General features: G+C 40.5%; 1 protein-coding gene across 1 annotated transcript in view; it reads right to left on the bottom strand.

Moving 5' to 3' along the window:
• The window catches only part of STARD13 (StAR related lipid transfer domain containing 13), a 159,511-nt gene that overhangs the window by 9,657 nt on the left and 128,268 nt on the right, over positions 1-21,586 (bottom strand). The window contains exons 6-10 of the mRNA XM_054973641.1: positions 19,965-20,138; positions 15,597-15,756; positions 6,485-6,683; positions 2,921-3,128; positions 1,417-1,531 (exon numbers count right to left, since the gene is read on the bottom strand). Of these exons, the coding sequence (XP_054829616.1) occupies positions 1,417-1,531; positions 2,921-3,128; positions 6,485-6,683; positions 15,597-15,756; positions 19,965-20,138 (856 nt within the window). The remainder of the gene's footprint in view (positions 1-1,416; positions 1,532-2,920; positions 3,129-6,484; positions 6,684-15,596; positions 15,757-19,964; positions 20,139-21,586) is intronic.

The following is a 21,586-nucleotide window of genomic DNA, read 5'->3' as shown; positions in this document are numbered from 1 at the left end:
CCTCTGGGTTGGTCCAAGTCATGAACACTAATCACATTTCAAAGGGAGCCTTAAAAAAACAGTCTTTCAGGCTTTTGTATAGCTGTTTTTAGAAACTGAACAACACAGAAAAAGCTGAAAATACATTCAAAAGTGCATTAAAATCAATGACCACTGCAGCAAGAAACACACTAGCTAAATTCTGGAAACAAAATTTATTGCCATCAGCAGGGCTTTTTTTCTGGGGGAATGCAGGGGAACGGAGTTCCGGAACCTCTTGAAAATGGTCACATGGCTGGTGGCCCCGCCCCCTGATCTCTAGACAGGGGAGTTCAAAATGAGGGCAATCTGAACTCCCCTCTGTCTGGAGATCAGGGGCCGGGGCCACCAGCTATGTGACCATTTTCTCTGAGGGCAACCCACTGAGTTCCACCACCTCTTTTTCCAGAAAAAAAGCTCTGGCCATCAGTAAATCTACGGAAATGTATCATGCTTTTGTATGAATTGGATTTAAAAACACATTTGTGGGGAAACATATTCTAGTGAGAAACATGTGATGCAATAACACCTCTTTCTGCAAAACTGGAATAGTTCAACCCCAAGTCCAGTCCACACACCGTACAGTATTTTGGAACTTTTGGTATTACAGCCTTTCTGGAGTGATTAGGAGTTCATATCCTTGTCCTCCCTGAAATTCACTAGCAGGGCCATCCTAAGCAGACATACCATTCTAAGCTGATTAATTTCAACAGACTTAGAAGGGGATAACTGGTTAAGGTGACACTACAGTTGACTTCTCTTTCTAACATATCTCAGGCCTGAATGGTGAAGTGGTTAGAGTGTTGGACTAGGATCTGGGAAAGAAATGATCAAATTCTCACCCCACCATGGAAGCTTGCTGGGTGACCTTCGGCTCATCACATACTCTCAGCCTAACCTGCCTTACAGGGTTGTTGTGAGGATAAAATGGAGAGCAGAATGATGTAAGCTGTTTTGGGTCCCCATTGGTGAGAAAGTTGGGATATAAACGATACAAATAAAATATAAGTTGAGGAGGAGAGAAACCCTGTGCTCTGTAGAGCAATGGAATAAACAGGTTTTGACTGTTTAACTGGATTAATGAAATTGCTGCTATTGAAAGATTTTAATGCAGTTTTTTTGCTCTGTATACTTCAATTGTATTGGACAGTTATAGAAAAAGCTACAAAATGTCTTAATTTTGTGTGTTTTCTTGTAGTCACAAAAATAAAAGTAACATAACAATGCTGATAGGAAATAACACAGAGAAACGTCTTCTGAAAAACTGAATACATACCCCAACCCAAGAACTACGTACCTATTCCATGAGAGAAAAAATTATATAGGTTAACTACTTCAAAGTATGCTCCCTTATGGATATTGTCTTCATGAATAATGCTATCTGAATCATTCACTCACCTCAAAAAGTTTATCACATTCTGTTATCATATGTGCAAGTCCCTGAGTTGCTGCCAGATTTTCACTGAGATCTTTCTGATCTGGCTTCCCGGTTGCATATTTTTTCTGTATTACTCTGCAAATGAATTCAGCATCTCAAGTAAGATAAAGGATCCGAGTCTTTTTCAGATGAAAGTAAAAGTTGTAAGTCTTATAACTTCTCAGTATCAAATGAGAGGTAGTCCTTTATATTTGACTTTCATCAAATCATAGAGCTGAAGAAAGACCCTTTTTATTGCTGAGGAAAAATGTGTACCTTAAATATTCTCAGGCAAAATTGTAAAAAAAAAAAAGAAGTAAAGGTTGAAGAGTGTACATCATAGCTTCTATGAAGTAAGATGGCAGAAAGACTACCTGTCTGGACAAGGAATTAAATTTCCAGACCACATCTACATACACACACTCTCACGCCACAACATTCCTGAGAAAGCTGGTCTAGATCAGTTACAATGTGCAGTGGTACCAACAGTGTTTTGATGATTCGCTTCCCTATGCAGTGATTACTTATCAGGTGTGGTCCTAGTCATGCCCCCTGAGGGAAGGGGAAGAAGAGACAAAGCAGGCTCTTTCTGCCACTGCTCACACTCATTCTGGCTGGACCTTGGGCAGCTGGCTCAACAGCAGCCACCTGAGGTTCAGGCATCAGGCTTCCAGCGATGGTTCCCACCTACTTCATGTGGGGTGGTGCCTGCTTGTTACTTGGCCTCTTCAGGGGATGGTAGGGGGCACCAGCTGGGGTGTTTCTAAAGTCCCATTCTAAGGGCACCAGAATTACAGTGACTGCCCCAGTTACTTATCCTGTTGTTTGCAAAATTGATGTGCAAAGTTTGACAGTTGGAGAATGCTGCTACCAGATTAAATAGAATCACCACACGATGCAGTGAGATTGGAGAAGGGGCTGTAACTCAGTGTAAAATCCTCTGCTTTGCATGCAGAAGAATCCCAGGTTCAATCCTCAGCTTCTCCAGTTAAAAAGGACCAAGCAGTAGGTGATGTGAATGGCCTCTGTCTGAGACCCTGGAGAGCCGCTGACAGTCTTAGTAGACAGTACTGACCTTGATGTGTGTTCAAAAGGAGAGGAGCTAAAATATTACTGACTCAGAATGGAAAACTGCTCAGTTGTGCCAGTTACATCTTTTAAAAACAGAATTTCGATGTTATGTTTCAGAGGCCTTTTAGCTGGAAGACCCAAAGGCAGAATCTTAACTTGGGCACGAGTCCACATTTTTGTGCACCTGCTGCCAAAGACAGAAGTCCTCCCATGTAGGAGAAAGATCCTGTAAGAATCAGCCCCTGTTACTTATAACTTTATATTATTTCTGCTCATCTTTTGAGGCTGTATGTTGGCTTAGCAGAGGTCTGAATGAATGTCCCCTCCTAAATTTAGGCAATAATCAAATTATTTAAATGTTCAAGTCCAACCCTCCAGAATGCTAAAGGCAAAGATAAGTAAGCGGACACTTACCGTGGAGAGCTTTCTTTCTTTATTATATTGAGGTGGAAAAGGGAAGGGGCCAGGCACACAGCAATATTCATGGGAGTCATTTGATTCTCTTCCACTGAAGTGACGTCATTTAGAAAGCAGAGCAGGGTTTGCAGAACCTCTCGGTTTTCATCCGACATCAGCATAATGGCAGCCTGTACTGCCTGAAGCCGCTGTTCTTTTGGAACATCTGAAGAATGATACGGGCTGTTTTTAAAAAGTTGATCATAAATGAAAACAAGGATGTTGGAATGCCGTATGAGATGTAGCTTCAAAACTCTGGATTACCTCTGAAAGACAACTGCACTTTCAAAGAAACATGCTTTTTCTTATTCCCTTTTTCTGAGACTTGCTGGGCACTGCTGTTCACGTGGCTTGGTTCAGAAAATGACTGCCTGCTCCCTGTTGCACGGGCTTGAGCCCTGTCTAGCCAAGTGAGCAACTGTGTGACTTAGAATTCTCTTTAGGTGCAGAATTAACATGGATGCATAACATGGCCATCAACTGGCAAACCACATGATGCTCCTGGATTGGTCAAGCGTGGTACAGGAGCTATTTGACCAGTCAACAGAAGTATCTTCTGCTAGTTGCAGTTTTCAGGTCAAACTAGCAACCCCATGCTGGATGACACAATATCTGGATCTAGTGTGGCTATGCGTTGCCTATGACCTAGCCTAATTTTGACAAACTTCATTCTTTAAAAAAAAAAAGGTAGCCCTCCTTGTTGATCATCAAGGCCTCAAGGTGCTATGAAAATAACAATCAAATCACCCATAAAACACAGTGATCAGTTCTGCAGTACAAGTACAGTTTAAACACAGTAATAGAGAGCCCAAATAAAACTGCCAAATCAGCTCCAACATCTGGCAAAGCAAGGTTTTAATAAGCCTTGTCAATCCCTGTAGAGTTCATCTTGAGCATTTTACTGCTATGCTTAAATTTCAGGAACTGGACAAGTTGTGCAGTGAACAGGGACCTCATTTCCTTTTGAGAGTGTGAATCCATAACTTCATGTGCTCTTTTAAAGGATGCTCCTGTACTGTTGTCGCTACAGCAGATTAAAAATAATTCTGAACAAGGAAAAGTTTAACAGTTGCACCAATGGGGATCCTTCAATATACTGCTTGATGAAAGTGCCTTCATAAGCTACCTGCTATGCTCACTCAGGTTGTGTTGAAAGTTCCCCTGGGTGAACTAGACACTAAATGAAAGAAAGGCAAAAAAGTTTTATAGTATATATAAGTTTCTAATTTCTCTTTTTTGGCTTAAAGGTTCATGGAAGCACTTTTATTTGCAAGCTTTTAGTGAATATATTACATATCCAAATTCCTTCGATGGAAAAAAAAATTGAACGCTTTGAATTAGTGACTTTGGGGATCTTCTTTTTTGCTAGAGCTGTAGGACTCACTGGCCAGAGCCAATCATAAAATGATGGCAGAGCAGGTCGCAGTTACCTGCTGCAGCTCATGAACTTTATTCTGAGATGACCTACCTAGAGAGACACAGATCAGAGTCATTACAGATCATGACTCTAAAATAAAATCTTAAAAAATGCATCGTGACAAGGATAGCTATGCAAAATTGTGGTCACAAGTAGTTCAAACTTCGTTAAGAAAATGTTATCACATTTTTGCATTAACAACATTTAAAATATAAACACTCGAGCTGGCCAGAATCCAGTTGCTACCTGAATACCATGCAGTAAGAATGTGTCATACCTTCCTGTCCTAGAATGGCACTCAGCATGCAGGTACCAAACTGGTGCCAAACAATGGAATTATTGGCCATCTTGCATGTATGTCTATGACTATCTTTGGTAGGGTCCTTGTGCGTATTGGTGGCTGGGCTTATCACTTGCCCACTTCCACTCCATCTGGTGTTTCCCAAACTGCTGCTTCACTCCCAGCTGTCTTTCCTTCCTCCTTCCTATAAAGTACATGCAGAGCACCAGGGAGCCCAAATGGCCAGAAAACAGTTTCTTTCTATGTCTCCAAACATGTATTTGTTCATGCGCTTCTGTCTTATGCAAAATATCTAGCCTTAAGAATACACAATGTTTATACAGTTTAGGATCTTAGCATGTAAATTACAGAGTGTGCAAACAAAGCAGAAGTCTTGCAAAGATAAATAGGAAAGTCTACATACTCTGGAACATTAACTGTAAATATTAAAAAATAAATGTGTAAAAACAAACACCTTAAGCAACATGTAAGAGTGGAAAGAGAGCTTAGGCACTGAGAACTGGAGTCTATGTGGGTCTATATTTTCATCTGTGAAACGTCAGATATGTTCAGATTGGTAGTCCAGTTATTGCCAAATCCTGCCTTATGACATATGTTAGCTAGCTAATCTTGGGATTGATCCTGACCCCATATATTCAAAGCATTTGCTTAAATGGCTCTAAATAAAATCAATCTGAAGTGTAATATAGTATGAATTCAGACTGAGAAGCCAAGAGTGAACTGGGGTCAATTTCATGATATGTAGAACATGGAAATACAGCTATCAAGTGGCAGGGAGATGGCTCCATAAAAGTCATCTACCATTCTGATTTAGCCAAGTCGCCTCATTTTTTTGATTTCATATGATCAAACGATTCTGTTTGGGAAATTAGTGCTGATTTTTGAAGACGATAGTACATCTTATCTGCACAAACACAAAGCACAGGCAAAACATGCCTATAACCTACAGAAGGCATGCATTCAGAACATACCATTGGCTGGCCTGGGGAATGTCAATGCAATTGTATGACTACTTTCTTGGGACCATTCCCCATTTAATAGACCTGCTGAGGACTGCTCTCCCAGTGTATATTCCAGGTACCATTAGAAGCAATCCTAACTTATGGTCTTTGTTTATAAAAATCTCCACTGCTTTGCATGTGGCATGTAAATATACAATTTCCTAAAGTATGTGAAAAATACAGTTGCAAATAATATTGCATTATTTAGGTTACAACCAGCTGCAGCTGTATCCTGTATTTCTTGATCATTTCTCCTGCTGAGCAACAGCTGGAGCATGCATGTGTTCATCAACTCATCCCTAAACAATGCAGCAAGAGACTTGGGGTGGGGGAAGGGGGGATGTGGTCTGGTCACATGTTTTTAACAGACTGCATTAAATGCTGCTGATCATCTGCTTGGAGGAGAGAGGAGGACAGGACCTCCTTCCTCCTCCCTGAACAGATGATTATGCTGTTTTACAATGATCTGACTGTGGCCCTGTATTTGACTCTCAGGGGAAGGAACTGCATGTTTGGCTTCCCTGCTGCCTGGAATGTGTGAACATTTCCTCCTACTAGTTTGGATCCAGAGATTTTATGTGTTTGATAGCATTCTTCACTACAAAAGGAATGAGTTATTGTGTTGATGTGGCTGTCAGCAGACACATGGAGCTCATGTCTATTCAATTCAAAGGGCTCACTTGATTTCCTATTTATTAGTTAAAGCAATTGTGTAAACTGTTTGAGGGGCACCTTGAGTTGGAAAGCCGCATATAAACCAACCGACCGACCATAACAACAACAACAACAATAATAGTACTTACATTGATAGATATGGAGGAAAGTTTCTCCTAGCTTGCTAGTGAGAAGGGGTTCTGGAAGGTCCCTGAAAAATTGCTTCACCATATCTGCCACATCATATGCTGACTGATCTTCATAGCTGACATTTTCAGGGGAGTTTTCATTCATGTGACGCAGGGCCTGTATTCGGGATTTCACACCTGACTTCCGAAAAAGGCCCACCTAAAACAATTAGGCATTTTGTAATTAACATCAGAAAAATGCATATTACATGAACTTATTAAAACAATGTTTAACACTTTCCATAATTAAAGAAAGATTCCGTATAGAATGAATCCTGGGTTTTGAGCATGTGTAGTTAGGATCCATTCTCAGATTCAAATCAGGTCATTGACGGCTGTGCACAAGTTCAATGCAAGCCAAACATTCCAACACCAGTAAGGCTAAAGAAAGGCATATGTTGTAAATGTGAAATTTTGATTTTTGTCATGTGTGAGAGAAGTGTGTGTGTGTGTGTGTAGTGAGAAAGAGAGAGAACATGTCATTGATGTGCACCACAGAGACATATTTGTGGCTCTCCTCTACTATAGCACAATAAGGAAAATAACCTTTCAGAGAATGGTATTGGTTTTCTCATGTTCCCGTAATGCGCGCACACATACAAAAAAAATCAGTTGTTCTCAGAATCACTGGACTATTGCCTGTCCTCAAAGGCTTACATAAGTGGAAAATATTTCCATAGCAGCTATTTCTCACAGAATGAGATGACATTTATAGTTATTTACGTGAGTATACAGATAGATTAATTGAGAAACCTCCTATATGTACATCACATCACCCATCAAACAGTTCTGGAGCTTAGAGTGTTCAACTAAGGCTGGGAAGACGCGATTGAGATCTTTACTATGTCTTGAAACTTACTGGCTGAGGTTGTGTCTTGGACCTCCCAGCCTAACCAACATCACAGAGTTGTTGGGAAGATAAGCATTTATCTACTCAAGCAGCTTGTACAAGCAAGAATTTGCAGTAACAATTCATAACAAAATTGGAATAATGGAACCATATGTGAGTTCTGTCTTGAGATTGAGACACAAATTCAATAAAATAAATCTACTTCTCCAGTCAATAGGGACGTTGTAGTAAATTTGGAGAAAAGAAAAGCTAATATTGAACAGTACGTTGTCAAGTGTATAGTGGGAGGACTGCAGATTAATAAAGAACCTGACCTGTGTCATAAAGAATGTATTTTAAAAATTGTATGTTATATTAAACAAATGCTATTAGACACCTCCAACAGAGAAAGTGACAATATTAACAGGGAAACAGAGCTTGCTGGAGCATTTTTGAAAGGTGTGATACAACTTTTCAAGCAAACAGGCAGTTCTGAAACAAAAAGACGGCTCCAAAGAAGTGGGCAGAAAGCATCCCAGTTGGATGAGGGTGGAACAAATTAAGGAATTGGAAGATTTCTATTTTTTAAAATATGAAGGATGCTTATTATCAGTATTATGATGATACTAATATTTTTTAATATTGGTTAGAAAAAAGTGACAGATTTTGAAAAGAGTAGCATCTTTGGACTCTGAAGACTCTCACATGGAGAACATTTCAGTGTCTGATAGTAGCACAGCACATGCTTCCGAAGCTGCTTCCATTTCCTTTGACTAATACCCAATCATTAGTTGATGGTGCCAACCGGCTCTCCGGCTCCTAGTTACAGCAATTCATATTGCTGCCAATTATTTTTTTAAGAAGAAAAAGAACAGCATACTGTAATAGCTACCTTAATTGTAAGAATACAAAAGTACAAAAATCATTCAGAGTAGAACTCATGCTGTATTGAAAATAAAAGGAAAACCTCCATAGGAGATGCCATGTGACTCTATGGGTAGTATGACTCTACAAGCACAATTTCCATTAAACTTGAGAGTGGGAGTCAATGGAAATCAGATATGGCTGATGGAGATGGATTTTTCTCCATTTCTCATGATATTAGATCTCTCAATGAAGGTTTAGTACAGTTCAAAAGAACTATTTAGTGAGACAACATATACAGTGCAATTCTAAGCAGAGTTACTGCAATCTAAGCCCATTGATTTAAATGAGCTTAGACTGGAGTAGCTCTGCTTAGGACTGCGCTGATAGAGAGCAATCCTAACCATGTCTACACAGAATCCCACTCAAGTCTATTCAGTGGGCCTCACTCACAAGATTGTCGATAATTTAGGATGTAATATGGTAGTCACCTCATGCACCCAGCAGGTGAGGTGGTAATACATTTCCTGGATTATACTACAAATTACAAAGCAGGGAAATCTTGTAGAGGAGTGTTTTTCTCTTTCTCTAGTGCCTTAATGTTCATTTGTATGCGGAAGAATTAATGCCATAAATAGATAAAAAGAAGATGTGTAGGGACAACATGATTTCTCTGTAATCTGTGACGATGATCCATTTATATGTGCAAGCTAGCACTTAATACAAGGTTTCCCTATTCACCAGGGATAGCCCCTATTTTCTAAAATCCATCCCTGACAAATAACCATCATTTTGCCTGTTTAAGAAATTTTAAACATTTCTTACACATGCATATACAAAGGAGTTTCATTCCTCCTTCCCCATCTCTCTCTAGAATTTTACATCCCTAAGAATACAATCCTATGCACTCATTCACCTTGGAGTAAATTGCATTGAAATTAATGGGACTTATTTCTGAGTAAACATGCATAGATCAGGTGACAAGAAGAAGGATGTATCTTTAGCACACAGAAATATAGTTCACATCCTGTTAATTGGATGAACAAAGTATATTTTAAATTGTTATGTATGCTAACTTATTACAGGCCAATTGTTTCTTTCTAGCATATCTTTAACCTAAAGGATAAACATCTTCAGGCAGTCACCTTTGGCATGAGAATAGGGCTATTACAAGAACATAACAATATTCCACTTTTCATCTGAAAAAAACTGGAGACTGTGGTGAAGCTACCATGGACAAATGCTAAGTATGCAATCTGGGTCTGGACACTGATTTGATACTACCTTTTGACACAAGAATGCCTTCAAGATGAGTTCTGACAAGCAGCATTTTATCTCATCTACTGCAGCAGTTAGTTAAGTAAATATTATTTCTACTTTACATATCAGTTACCAAGGAAAATCTTAGCTTGATATGAAGGACATGATTTTCAGTCAGGTTTTTTCCCCCTTTCTGTTTCCTCTCTCTTTTCCTCTCTTGTTGCCTATAGTGAGAAAGTGGAGATTGTAGAAGGAATATTTACATAGAGTTTCTGAGGTATATTTTTTATCAGGGGCTTTTTCTGCAAGGAATTGATAATCCTTCAAACGAGCTGTCTGGTCTCATTGTAGAATGCTGGCCTTTTACAGTGGAATGGAATCCCCTTGAGGCAAATTCCTAAGCATAAACCACATTTTTAATTCCCAAGTGAAGTTCTGTTGTACCACTTGGGATTTATTAGAGCTCTTTACCCTCATTTCACAGTGGAAGAGATGATATATAGAAAAAAGATGGGGAGAAAACAGAGTGGGTACATTTTTGTTGTAAAATTACAGGGGTTGGCTTCTCTTTATTTCCTATATATGCTTATACCGTTGCTGGACTCTTCTCACAATTATATTGATAGACTTGTGATTTGTAGAGATTTTTTAAACTATGAAGTAAAAGTTTCATGATAAATTTTAAAGCATCCCTGTCACCTGTTAGAAACAAATTCCAAATTGATCTGACTACAACCCAAGTAAACAAAAAATTTTCTAAATTAATTTGATTCTCCCGTATTCATATATAATCCAACCACAGGGTTTCACAGAGGTACCATGGAGCAAAAAACCTCACAATAACTAAGTGCAAACAAGGATTTATTACAGAAAATGACAAGCCGAGAGCATTAATGAGCTCCCAGGAGCTTGAGCAGGCTTATTTCCCTCCTTCATTTCAATTGCTCTTAACACTCCCCAATTCCTGAGCACGCTCTGTTCTAAAAAGACATTTTTTTGCCTTTTTGGTAAATAGATAAAGTGATATTGCCCTGCTTAGCTGGAGATTCCTTGAGTATGTAGAAACTCCTATTTTATCTGTGGGTAACCTGGTTTTACTGCTTTTGTGTTTGGCCACTCACTCACTGTACAAGCTGAGGGTAGAGTTACCAACCTCAAGGTGGGGCCTGGAGGTCTTCTGGAGCAATCTCCAGTCTACAGAGATCAGTTTCCCTGGAGAAAATGGCAGCTTCAAGCATCAATCTTTCCTCCTCAAATTATGTCGTCTACAAGCATCACCCCCAAATCTACAGGAATTTCCCAAACCAGAGGTGGTAATCCTAAACTGAGGGGGAAGTGCCACCGAATAGGCCCTCTCTCATGTACCCACAAGGTGCACTTTTTTAGCTAATGGGACAGTGAGAAGGGCCTCTCCCTGTGATCTTAATTCTTAAGGAGGAAGATATGAGATAAGATGGTCCGTTAGATACCATGGTCCCAAGCCATGTAGAACTTTATTTTGTTTATTTATTTAATTCAATTTATATTCCACCCTCCCCGCATCAGCAGGCTCAGGGCAGGTATAGTAATTTAAAATACATATAACTTTAAAGCCAATAAAACCACATAAATATTTAAAACACACAGCAGCAGACTTCTCCAATAACCACCACCCAACCATCTCCAAAGTATTTAACAGGCTGGGTGGGTAGAGGGGCATGTTTTCCTCTAGTCGGCTGGTGGGGAGGCCCAACCAGCATCAACCATATGCCTGGTGGAACAGCTCCGTCTTGCAGGCCTGGCGGAAGGATAACAAATCCGGCCGGGCCCTAGTCTCTTTAGACAGAGCATTCCACCAGGTTGGAGCCAGGACTGAAAAGGCCCTGGCCCTGGTTGATGCTAGGCGGGCCTCCCTGGGGCCAGGGACCATTAACAGCTGTTTGTCACTGGATCAAAGCGTCTAGCTATAGCATTGTGCACTAGCTGCAACTTCTGAATCATCTTCAATCGTCGAGATGTAACTAAGGCTAGATCTAACTGTATGGGCACAACTGATTAACCAGCCAAAGCTGGGCAAAAGGACTCCAAACCACGGCAGCCCACCAGTTTTCTAAGTTGACTGCTGTGTCAAGCAATACTCCCAAGCTGCAAATGTAGCTTTTAAAGGGAAATATAACCCTGTCCCAGACAGGAGAGATCTCAAGTTCCTGATCTGCCTTTCTACTAACCAGGATTCTTGTAAGGATTTAGTTTCAGCTTGTTGGAACTAGAGCTGGGTATCATCTGCATATTGGTGACCTCACAGCCCAAACCTCCTGATGACCTCTCCCAGTGGCTTCATATAGATATTAGAATGGGGGCTAAAATTGAATATTGTGGAACCCCACAGGCTGATAGCCAAGGGACAGAACAGGAATCCTCCAGCACCACCTTCTGAAACCCACCCACCCCCCGATTCAATAATGGTCTAAAATGAAAGCTGTTTTGCCAAATCGGTAATATGCTTAAGCTCTGCATTTAAAAGCAGACAAGTCTGTAATAGTTCTGTTACATGTACTTTACAGTTCTTTTCAAACTGGAGTTTACGATGTGGCTCACCCACCTAAAATGGGGGGAAGGGCAGAATATGGAAGAAAATGGTGGTGTGTGTGGGGGGGGGTTGACATGTTTTTCAAGGGCAAAAGCCTTGGAAGGCGGGATTGCGCAAGACCTTAACTATCTTCCTTCCATGTTATCAGTAGTCAATGGAAATACCAGTACTTTTCCTTGTTATTGATATCCTTAGTAACTCCTTTCTCTCCAACATGTATATAGTCATTCAATAAACTTATAATCAACCTAGCAGAGAACCAGAAATAATTAACAAATAATAAGGGTCCAAAGCCCCTTTCTGTGTATACACTGCTTCGTGTGCATGTGCAGCAAGGCTTTTAAGTGTCAATTCCAAACAGTGGCCCCAGGGGAATGTTTATAGAACTGCTTGTGATGTGGCATTTAGTTCCGTTGTTTGGGAGAGAGAGTAAATACTGCTTTTCTGGATTATGGCCAATATTTTACACACATGTCGTCTCTTTTTCTCTCACTTCTGTTTTGATATTTTCCCCATATCAGCCAATATTAATAATAAAGGATAACAACATAACAATAATGGAACACTAGCCTCATGTGCCATCCAGAATTCTGAAAGTGCTGGACAAAACAGTCAGAGCACAACATAGCAATTGATGCTTACTGGAAAATAATTTTCCCTGAATACACTAGAATCAAAAGCAAGACATCATATTTCATGAAACGAGAGTCAGATCCTCCTGATACTCTGACCTTTAATCTTCTTGGAAAATGCTAAACTACAACTCCAGGTACAAAACTAAACCAATAACTATAATTAAACACAAGTAGTTTGACATGATGTAAATATATGGATTGTAATTATTACTGCAATAGCTTTGATCAGGTTGCAGGTGTTAACTGAATCAAGTATATGGGATTGGTGTGGTTAACCCCTTTTGAGGGGGGAACATTCATGTCTGCAGCAACCAGATTTCAGAGACGGAAGTTTGATTGCCTTTCAACAGACAGATTGTCGCAATCTGTAGACACTGGCTTGGATCCTATGAACATGTTCTGTGTTAGTTTCTGCCACAGGGTTTGCTTCCTCTTCTTCTAAGAGTCTGTTTACATGAGACAGCTGACATGTGAAGAACATGTGTTGGGAGATGTAATGTTAGCTGGGAAGGGTAGTTTAAAAAGACAGAGCTGGCAGCAGGGCAAAGGCTTTGTTATACACTGGAGCTGTGTGAAGGGGCTGTGAAATGCCATTCATTTCAGCCCATTATAACCTCTCCAGGTCCAAGCCGGGCTCTGGAAGGCAGCTCCAGCTCATTTCCATTCCTCATTGCCCTCTGGTTGCGATCCTACAGTTTTAGACTGGAGAGTTGAAATTGACAGAGCCTTAGGGAAGGGGAAAATGAAATTAACAAATCCTCTGATGAGTGATCTCTGCCCACTCTGTCTTTTTAAACTACTCTTCTTGGCTAACATTGTGTCTCCCTACACTTGACGAACACACACTGAGGTGTCTTGTATAGAGACACTCCAAGATTTCTGTTTGCACAAGATCAGTGTTTTAGGGGGAAAGGAACCATGCTCCTCAGCAGAGACTATCTACTGTACATGGAATTTATTCACAGGATCCAGTAAATAGAGTTTAGCTCTCTCATCTTTCCTAGGTCTTCCTCTTTATTTATTTACAAATGTCTGTATCTCATACAGATCAAAGCTGAGCTTCATGGTGGCATACAATTAATTTTAAGCCCAACAAAATACACACTAAAACCAGATTAAAGCAATATAAAAGCAGTATTATGCTATACAAACAAAATAAAGGAAGCTACATATAGTTTGCCACCAAAAACGTGGGAAAACATGTCAGTGTTAGTGCTAGCTAATGTGCCAGTGGGGGAAGTTCCACAATCAGGGCACCACCACAGAAAAGGACCTGCCCTTGGGAATGGGAGATTTTTGATTTGGACAGGAGGAATATAGAGATCCATTTCTGAGCATGCCCACAATAAAAAAAGCTCACAAATAGGAGCAATAACTCTTGTTCTGTGTACATGAGGCCCAAGAAAGTTGCGGCTGTAGTTCTACAAATAACAGGTGTCATGCTACCGATTTCTCCTATAATAAATACATCAAGAATACAAGCCCAGTGGGGAAAAATAGAGTATCTTAAGGAAAAACTAGACGACATACTGAAGTTCCACATTCTGAGCTCCCAAATATTTTATCTTGTAAAAAAAAAAATGCATAATTCAAAGTAGGACCAAAGCGGGGCTGCTGTTTGCCTGTTTGGGCTAACACAGAGGCATTCCATATGTTGCCTATATGTTTGCCCCAAAGGCAAACAGCAGTTCTCAGGTCAGGAAAATGAAGAAGAGCAAAAAAGTTTTAAAAATCTGTCTCCCCTGCAATCCTGATCTAAACTAGATTGCTGTAAAACTGCTGTTTGGAAAGGGGAAAAATGCTTGGGACTTCAGAACATCTGTTAAGAGAAATTCTCTTAATTCTTCTTTACGTAGATTCTCCCTGAAATCCAACAATCCTTTTCTTTCTCACTTTTTAAGGAATTTTGAGTCAGTTTCTAATCAACTCATTTGTGATCAAATTGTGCAGAATTGTGATCAAATTGTGGCAAGAATTGTGCAGAAATTTCCACAAAATTTCAGAATTTCAGAATACTCAGAGGCAGGCGATGTCTTCCCAAGCCTTCCTATCTTCCTGCTAGAGCACCACCCTGGGGTGTATATCATACAATGACTGGAAGGGCTGAAGGTACAAAAAGGTGCCTTGATTTCTTTTCAAAGATAAATGGAAGAGATGATAGAGAAATCCTGTTCTTAAAAGAGGCAAAAGAGACTGAATCAATGGCTATATCTAAAAAAGTGAATTTCAGAAAAAGAAATTCCCTGCCCTTTAACAGTCGTATAATTACACACAAGTATCATTGGCTCTAGGTCACTATTTCTCAATGCTAGTGAAAACTCTTCCAAACAGTTAACAGTCTCTTTTTGTGGGAGGTGGACTAGAAGCTGTGTCCTTGGGTCTGGGTTTGAATGTTGTCTCTGCCACATGTGTTGGCTGAGCTTTTATTTGTAAAATGGGGATAATAGTACCATAGTTCATAGAGCTGTTGTGATGATATACGTATTAAAGATCACAAAACATTTTGCAAGTAAGATACATAATGACTTACATGGTATTGCACAGAGACCATGAAGAAGGACAATAGAGTTATCAGATGCTATATTTTACATCCCTAAAGTTGTCAGGGTATCTTAGCAGCGGAAGCTGCTAGTCACTATGCAGTGCTGGTATAACAGTTCTCTCTCCCCTGTGTTTGACAATGATATACTTCTGCAGCATCATGAGTTGGCAAAATAGAGTGCTTATAAAGTCAGGCTTTCCAATGTGTGTGTTATATTTTATGTGCTGCGGCTCTACTAGTTACTGCCAAACAGAAGCAAAAACAAAACAATAAAACCCAAAGTCATAAAAACTCATCGGTTGGAATTTTAGCTAGGAATAAAACTGCCCTGGGAGGGTTTCCACAGTTACAAGCTACAGAAATGAAAGACCTACCTGATCCAAGCAGTTGTTGCGTAAATAGCGTAGTGCTTGTTGTATGCTTTGTGGAAGGGGCTGCCCTGTCCTTTGCACATGGACTATTAAAGGCACACCAAAAATGTTCTTATCCTTGTAGTCTGGAACTTTCATTCTCTTCATGAATTTTGGCACAGACCTGAAATGTGTACAAGGATGCGAATAATATGTATGTGTACATACATTCTCCCTGCCCCCCCAATAGCATAAACGAATGTAATTTTTTTAAAGAATGTAGCAATCTCCAATCTATTTAGCTCATGTGCTGTTTGATGTGAAGAGGTCATGCATTTTCACAAAAACGCTATAATTGCCAGCTCTCCAAACCCATGCTCAATAGCCCATGACAACCTGTTCTATGAATGAGGATTCCATAGAAGTAAACCAAAAGAAGGGAATAGTGGCAGTAGGAGGGGAGGGGGCTTCTTTATCTGAACTACTTTACATATAACTCTAGCTGAAAATTCTAACCCTGATGTCTCAAATGTACATCCTGCTGGTCCCCTCTCACTTTGGCATCACATTTGAAGAACTCTTTCCTTCTGTTTATTTTGCTTTTGCAGGTCCATATGCTTTTAACTTCAATGGTACATACTCCTTATGGAAAATGAAACTCATTTCCTTCAGTTTTCAACGGGGTTTTAAAAACAAAATAGGGTGCTGGTGCACTCTTAAGATGGTACTCACTATTCTAATGATGTGCAAGTAGATACTTCTGTAGCAACCAGACGCTCCTTCTAGCTCCTTTCAGATGGGACTAGGAGCTAGGTGAGTTATACTTGCTACATCACTCAAAAGAATGAGATTATTCACTGTTCCTTCAGGAAACTTAGAGGTATTTACCTGAGGATTACATGAGGTTCCCAAAGGACAATGGTTAGGCTTAGGCTGAATCAATGTGAAAGCATTATATGATCTTCCATTCTCTCACATGGAGGGTAGGTCAGGGAAGAACCATTCCTGAAGCCTCAACCTGCCGATGCTTCTAAGCTGTTCTTTAATGTCTGATATCTCCCCGTCCCATATAGCAGTTTCTATGAAGTGTTCTGTGTGTGCATTAAAATGTATGCCCAAATCCAGAAAGATCCATTCAAAATATTGAAGGTCTTGAACATGCCCAGTGGGGGATCTGACATCTTCCCTTTGAACAGGCCTCTTTGACTATACGTTTAACTTTGGAAACTTACAAACAGAAAGGTGACTGTTGGAGAAAAAAAAACAACCATCAAAAGCCCTGCTAGGGTCAGGCATGCACATTTACTTGCCTGACTCCTTCAGTTGTGGGGCAAATGTATTAAATGCACAACCCTGGCACCATTCACAGACCAATTAACTGACTTCAGCAGGATTTTTGTACAAGCATTTAGATGTAAGATGGTAGGAGTCATTTGGCAAAAGGTTCTAGGTAGTGTATTTAGATCACAGAGCATAGATTGTTCTTGTACGGAGCACTCTTTATATTAGGCCTGAGCTTGTGACCTGTCAATGGATGCAGGTCCCTAGCTGTTGTAGTCTCCTTGTTTCTTTAGTCCAAGGCAGAAAGCAAGAACAGTTGGTTTATCAAGGTCCCTGGTAGGCTGTAAGAAGATAACAGCCAAAATGTTTGTCTAAGCCAAGATCCTGTCTTCCATAGCAGTCAAGCAGGTTTCTTCAGGAAGCCCACAAGCTAGTCAAGGTACCAATAACCTATTGTCTCCTAGCAACTGACCTACATGGCTACGGGCCTGCATTTGGATGGAGGGGTCATGAGGGGTACAGACAGACAGAGGAGTGGGTTTGATGCAGGAAACGTAAAGGTGGTAAAAGGAAAAGGTTTATTGGTAGCAGATGTTCCTTGCTCCTAAGGCAGGATATAGGAGGCTTTATATTGTGCACAATTTTATGTCACCAATATATTGCCATTGGCAACCAGACTTATACTAATAATTTGTTCTACAAGAAAGCATTCTCCACAACATAACTTTCCACTAGCTCAGTCCAATAGATTTTCCTTAAAAAATGCTTGACAATTCAAAGTGCAATAAATAACGGCAGAAGATTAAACTCTGAAAGCACATGGAGTTAGTTTCCTCAATGTGACTCATTATGTCTGTAATCTCAAATTGCATGATTTATCATTACCATTCATTTACAATATCGCAGCAAGAAAACACTCCATGCCAAATTCATCTGAGGCTGAAGCTCAAAGGATGGATTATGGTTCTCAGGGCTTTTCTCTAATGTAGTGGTTTTAATTTCTTTAGCAAATAAATGTGGGGAAAGGAGTATAGATGAGCCATTGTGAGAAGCATGATTTATGCAGAACCTTAGCACAGGAGAATGTAGGTTTGTACGAGATGGGGAGCCCCTCATGACCTAAATAAACTGTGTGGTGAGTGGAGGATGTTGGTCTAGGGCATAGATCCAGAGGAGTTAGCCGTGTTAGTCTGTAGCAGCAAAATAGAAAAAAGTCCAGTAGCACCTTTAAGACTAACCAACTTTACTGTAGCACAAGCTTTCGAGAATCACAGTTCTATGTATTGTCGAAGGCTTTCACGGCCGGAGAACGATGGTTGTTGGGGGTTTTCCGGGCTGTATTGCCGTGGTCTTGGCATTGTAGTTCCTGACGTTTCGCCAGCAGCTGTGGCTGGCATCTTCAGAGGTGTAGCACCAAAAGACAGAGATCTCTCCACACTGAGAGATCTCTGTCTTTTGGTGCTACACCTCTGAAGATGCCAGCCACAGCTGCTGGCGAAACGTCAGGAACTACAATGCCAAGACCACGGCAATACAGCCCGGAAAACCCCCAACAACCAATCACAGTTCTCTTTGTCAGATGCATCTGATGAAGAGAATTGTGATTCTCGAAAGCTTATGCTACAGTAAAGTTGGTTAGTCTTAAAGGTGCTACTGGACTCTTTTCTATTGGTCTAGGGCAGTTTCAGGTAATGGCAGTGAAAGGGAATTGCTAAAGGTGGAAGATGAGCCATTACAAGGCAAATGGTCAGATGGCAGGATGCATCAGTTGTACATCCGGTGAAAATGTCTAGGTTCTACTGTGACTTATACATGAAGGGGTACAGATGAAGCAAGTAGGTACACTGTTTAGAAATGTCTCTTCTAAGTCTCAGGTGGGGCAAACAAGTCTAGTAACCAGAGAAGTGTCTTCTGTGTCTCAGATCTCATTCATCAACAAGACCTATATCTGTGGTTAGCGTACTAGTTCTACACAGTAAGTGACCACTGTTGTAAATTAAAACAGACTTCTGTTCTAGGTATGCATGCCAAAGGCACACATTCTTGACTTGACAAAAAAGCTGCTATGCTTTGATCTGTGTTTATCATTGCTATAGTTAATATACTAGAAAAGTAACCACAACAAATGACCTGAACACACATTGGTTGTTTACGATTGAACTTTGAATATTTGTAAGTGAATTCCCCCTCTGCCACCAAATCCAAATAGTGCTCCTAGGCTGAGGCCTAGAAGGGTTTGGGTGTGCTGCATGTCCTGTGGACAAGAAGGCAGGCACTGAGGCAGTGGGGAAAAGAGAAGGTCAAGTGGAGTTTTATGCTCCATACGATAGTATACCCTGATCTAGGGCCAAGCTACAAGTGACAAATAACACTTGAACGGCAAGTGCACAGACTCACGTGTATTCCTCCCTATTCACTGGATCAAGTGGAGCACAAGTGGAGCGCAAGTGAACAGGGAGGAATACACGTGAGTCTGTTCACTTGCCGTTCAAGCATCATTCATCACTTGTAGCTTGGCTCCTGGTGTGGAAGGAGTTTAAGAGACCAGAAACTGCGCAATCTCTTCTGGATCCATAAGCACTGCCACCACCATGACTCCTGCTCTTCTTTTTGGTCTTCCCTTTTCTTTCACTCTTTCTCTTCACTGAACTGGATGGCTATTTCTCTTTACGCAGCACACAGTACACTTTCTAGATGGTGAATATCCAGCACCAACCGTTAGACATTCCTTACCAGCTGAACAAATGATACATGGTACAAAATTATAGAAAAGTTGATTTAAAATCACACCTGCCTTTACTTGCTCTGATTTTATTTTTTGTACAGAACTTTACTACTACTGCAGACCAAGAAATCTCCTGGTGGTGTATAACAGTTGCTTCCCTGAATTATATCACTCTGCTTTGTGAGCAGAGGCTTTAAGAATAACAGCTTTGCTTCAGTTGCCTTTGGCTGTAAAATTAGAGTTATAATTTTTGCAGTCTCACATGAGCTCCTTAGAGGACAACTAATCCTATAAGGTACTCATAGCGGAAAGATATGTTAGTAAAAATCTTGAAGTAACCCTCTGCTATCTATCAGTCTCTCTCCCACACCATATACAGTACTCACCACGTCCATCCATGCTTGTTTGACATTGAGTATTTTTCCATGATGGCAGTCAGACGAAGCAAGGAGAATTTTTGCAGCAGATTTAATTGAGCAGCTGATTGAGTGCTGATCTGCAGGGATCCTATGGTATGGCTCAGCTGGTGAGAGATCTGGAAACTATGCCAACGTAATCGCCTTAGACAAAAATAAAACAAAACTGCATAATAAGCTTGATCATGGCAATAGGTGTGAAACCTGGCAGCGTTGCCAACCTCCAGGTGTGACTGGAGCTCTCCTGGAATTACAACTGATCTCAAGGCAACAGAGATCAGTTCCCGCAGAGAAAATGGCTACTTTGAAATGTGGATTCTATGGCATTACACCCTGCTAAGGTCTCTGCCCTCCCTTGGGTCTACTCTCAAAATCTCCAGGAATTTCCCAGCTTTGGAGCTAGCAACTTTAGTCTGCAAAATCAGCCTCTTTGTATAGTAAATGGGTCCTTATGCATTTTACACTTGCAAGCATAGGACATTTTTTTTACAGTGGTGTAAATCCAGAATGCTTGTCAACATTTAAGTAATATAATAACAAGCATTCATATGAAATCTCTGTGTATGAAAAATGTTAAAGCTACAGCTAAAAAAGAACAGAACACAAAACTGCTATCAGCTTTTTCTCAAGTAAATCCAATGAACATTTATAGTCCTTGTGTATGAGTAATTACATGCAGAATCACAGTTTTAAGGCATGACCCGCCACTGTACTATACTGACATGATCCTTGGCAGCATATGCAATCAAGGAACAAGGAGATGGAATACTCTGTCCTGCAGAGTATTACATCTCCTTGTTCCACCTGTTTAAAGAAAATGAGAAGAATACATCTAATTAAGAGCTTACCTTGAACAGGAACGAGGAGCCCTCACGGCTTCTCTGGTTTGCTATCTACGTTTCATCTCTGTTATGAACTCTGATATGAACTTTATTGAACCATTGAATATTTCTGTATTGGCCAACTTCAAGTTGTTTACTGTATATTGTGACTTCATATGCCTATAACAGTATTGTTATTTATTTATTGCACTGCGCCACTTTAATACACTTGAACTTCAGAACCTGACTGACTGTATCCCTTAGTCGTGGGTTTCCACTTTGATCATTTAGGCTGTTGCTAAGGGTGCTTCTTTTTTTGTTTGGTTCAGTTGAGCTGGCACAGAGGAAATGGCAGGGGGAGACTAGCTGATGAAAAGATGAGGGGAAGAGGCATGAGAGGAGATCTGTATACAAGCGCAGGCCTTCTCCCTCCTTCCCTTCCTGCTGTTCATATATAAGTGAACAGCAGAAATTTTTTGGAACTGTAATGTTATCACTTTAGAACTTGTTAATATTTGTGAGTGAAAAAAACAGCAAAAACCGTAATTCTCCTGAAAGACCCTTGTTTTCAGACTGGCCTGAAGCTATGTTGTGGTGAGCGTTTGGGCAACCTGGCTGCGATCTGCATCCACAAAATCCTGTCATAAGACTGAGGTTATATCTGTAAAAAGTAAATTGTACACATAGTTGCCCTTTGGATCCGGTCGCATGGGAAAGGAGGAGAGGACTTAAGCCCTCAAACACTGCTTGGTTTCACTAACCAAAACTGGG

Source organism: Eublepharis macularius, chromosome 3 (genome assembly GCF_028583425.1).
Source record: "Eublepharis macularius isolate TG4126 chromosome 3, MPM_Emac_v1.0, whole genome shotgun sequence".
Lineage (NCBI taxonomy): Eukaryota > Metazoa > Chordata > Lepidosauria > Squamata > Eublepharidae > Eublepharis > Eublepharis macularius.
This window is presented reverse-complemented; position numbering and strand designations above follow the sequence as displayed.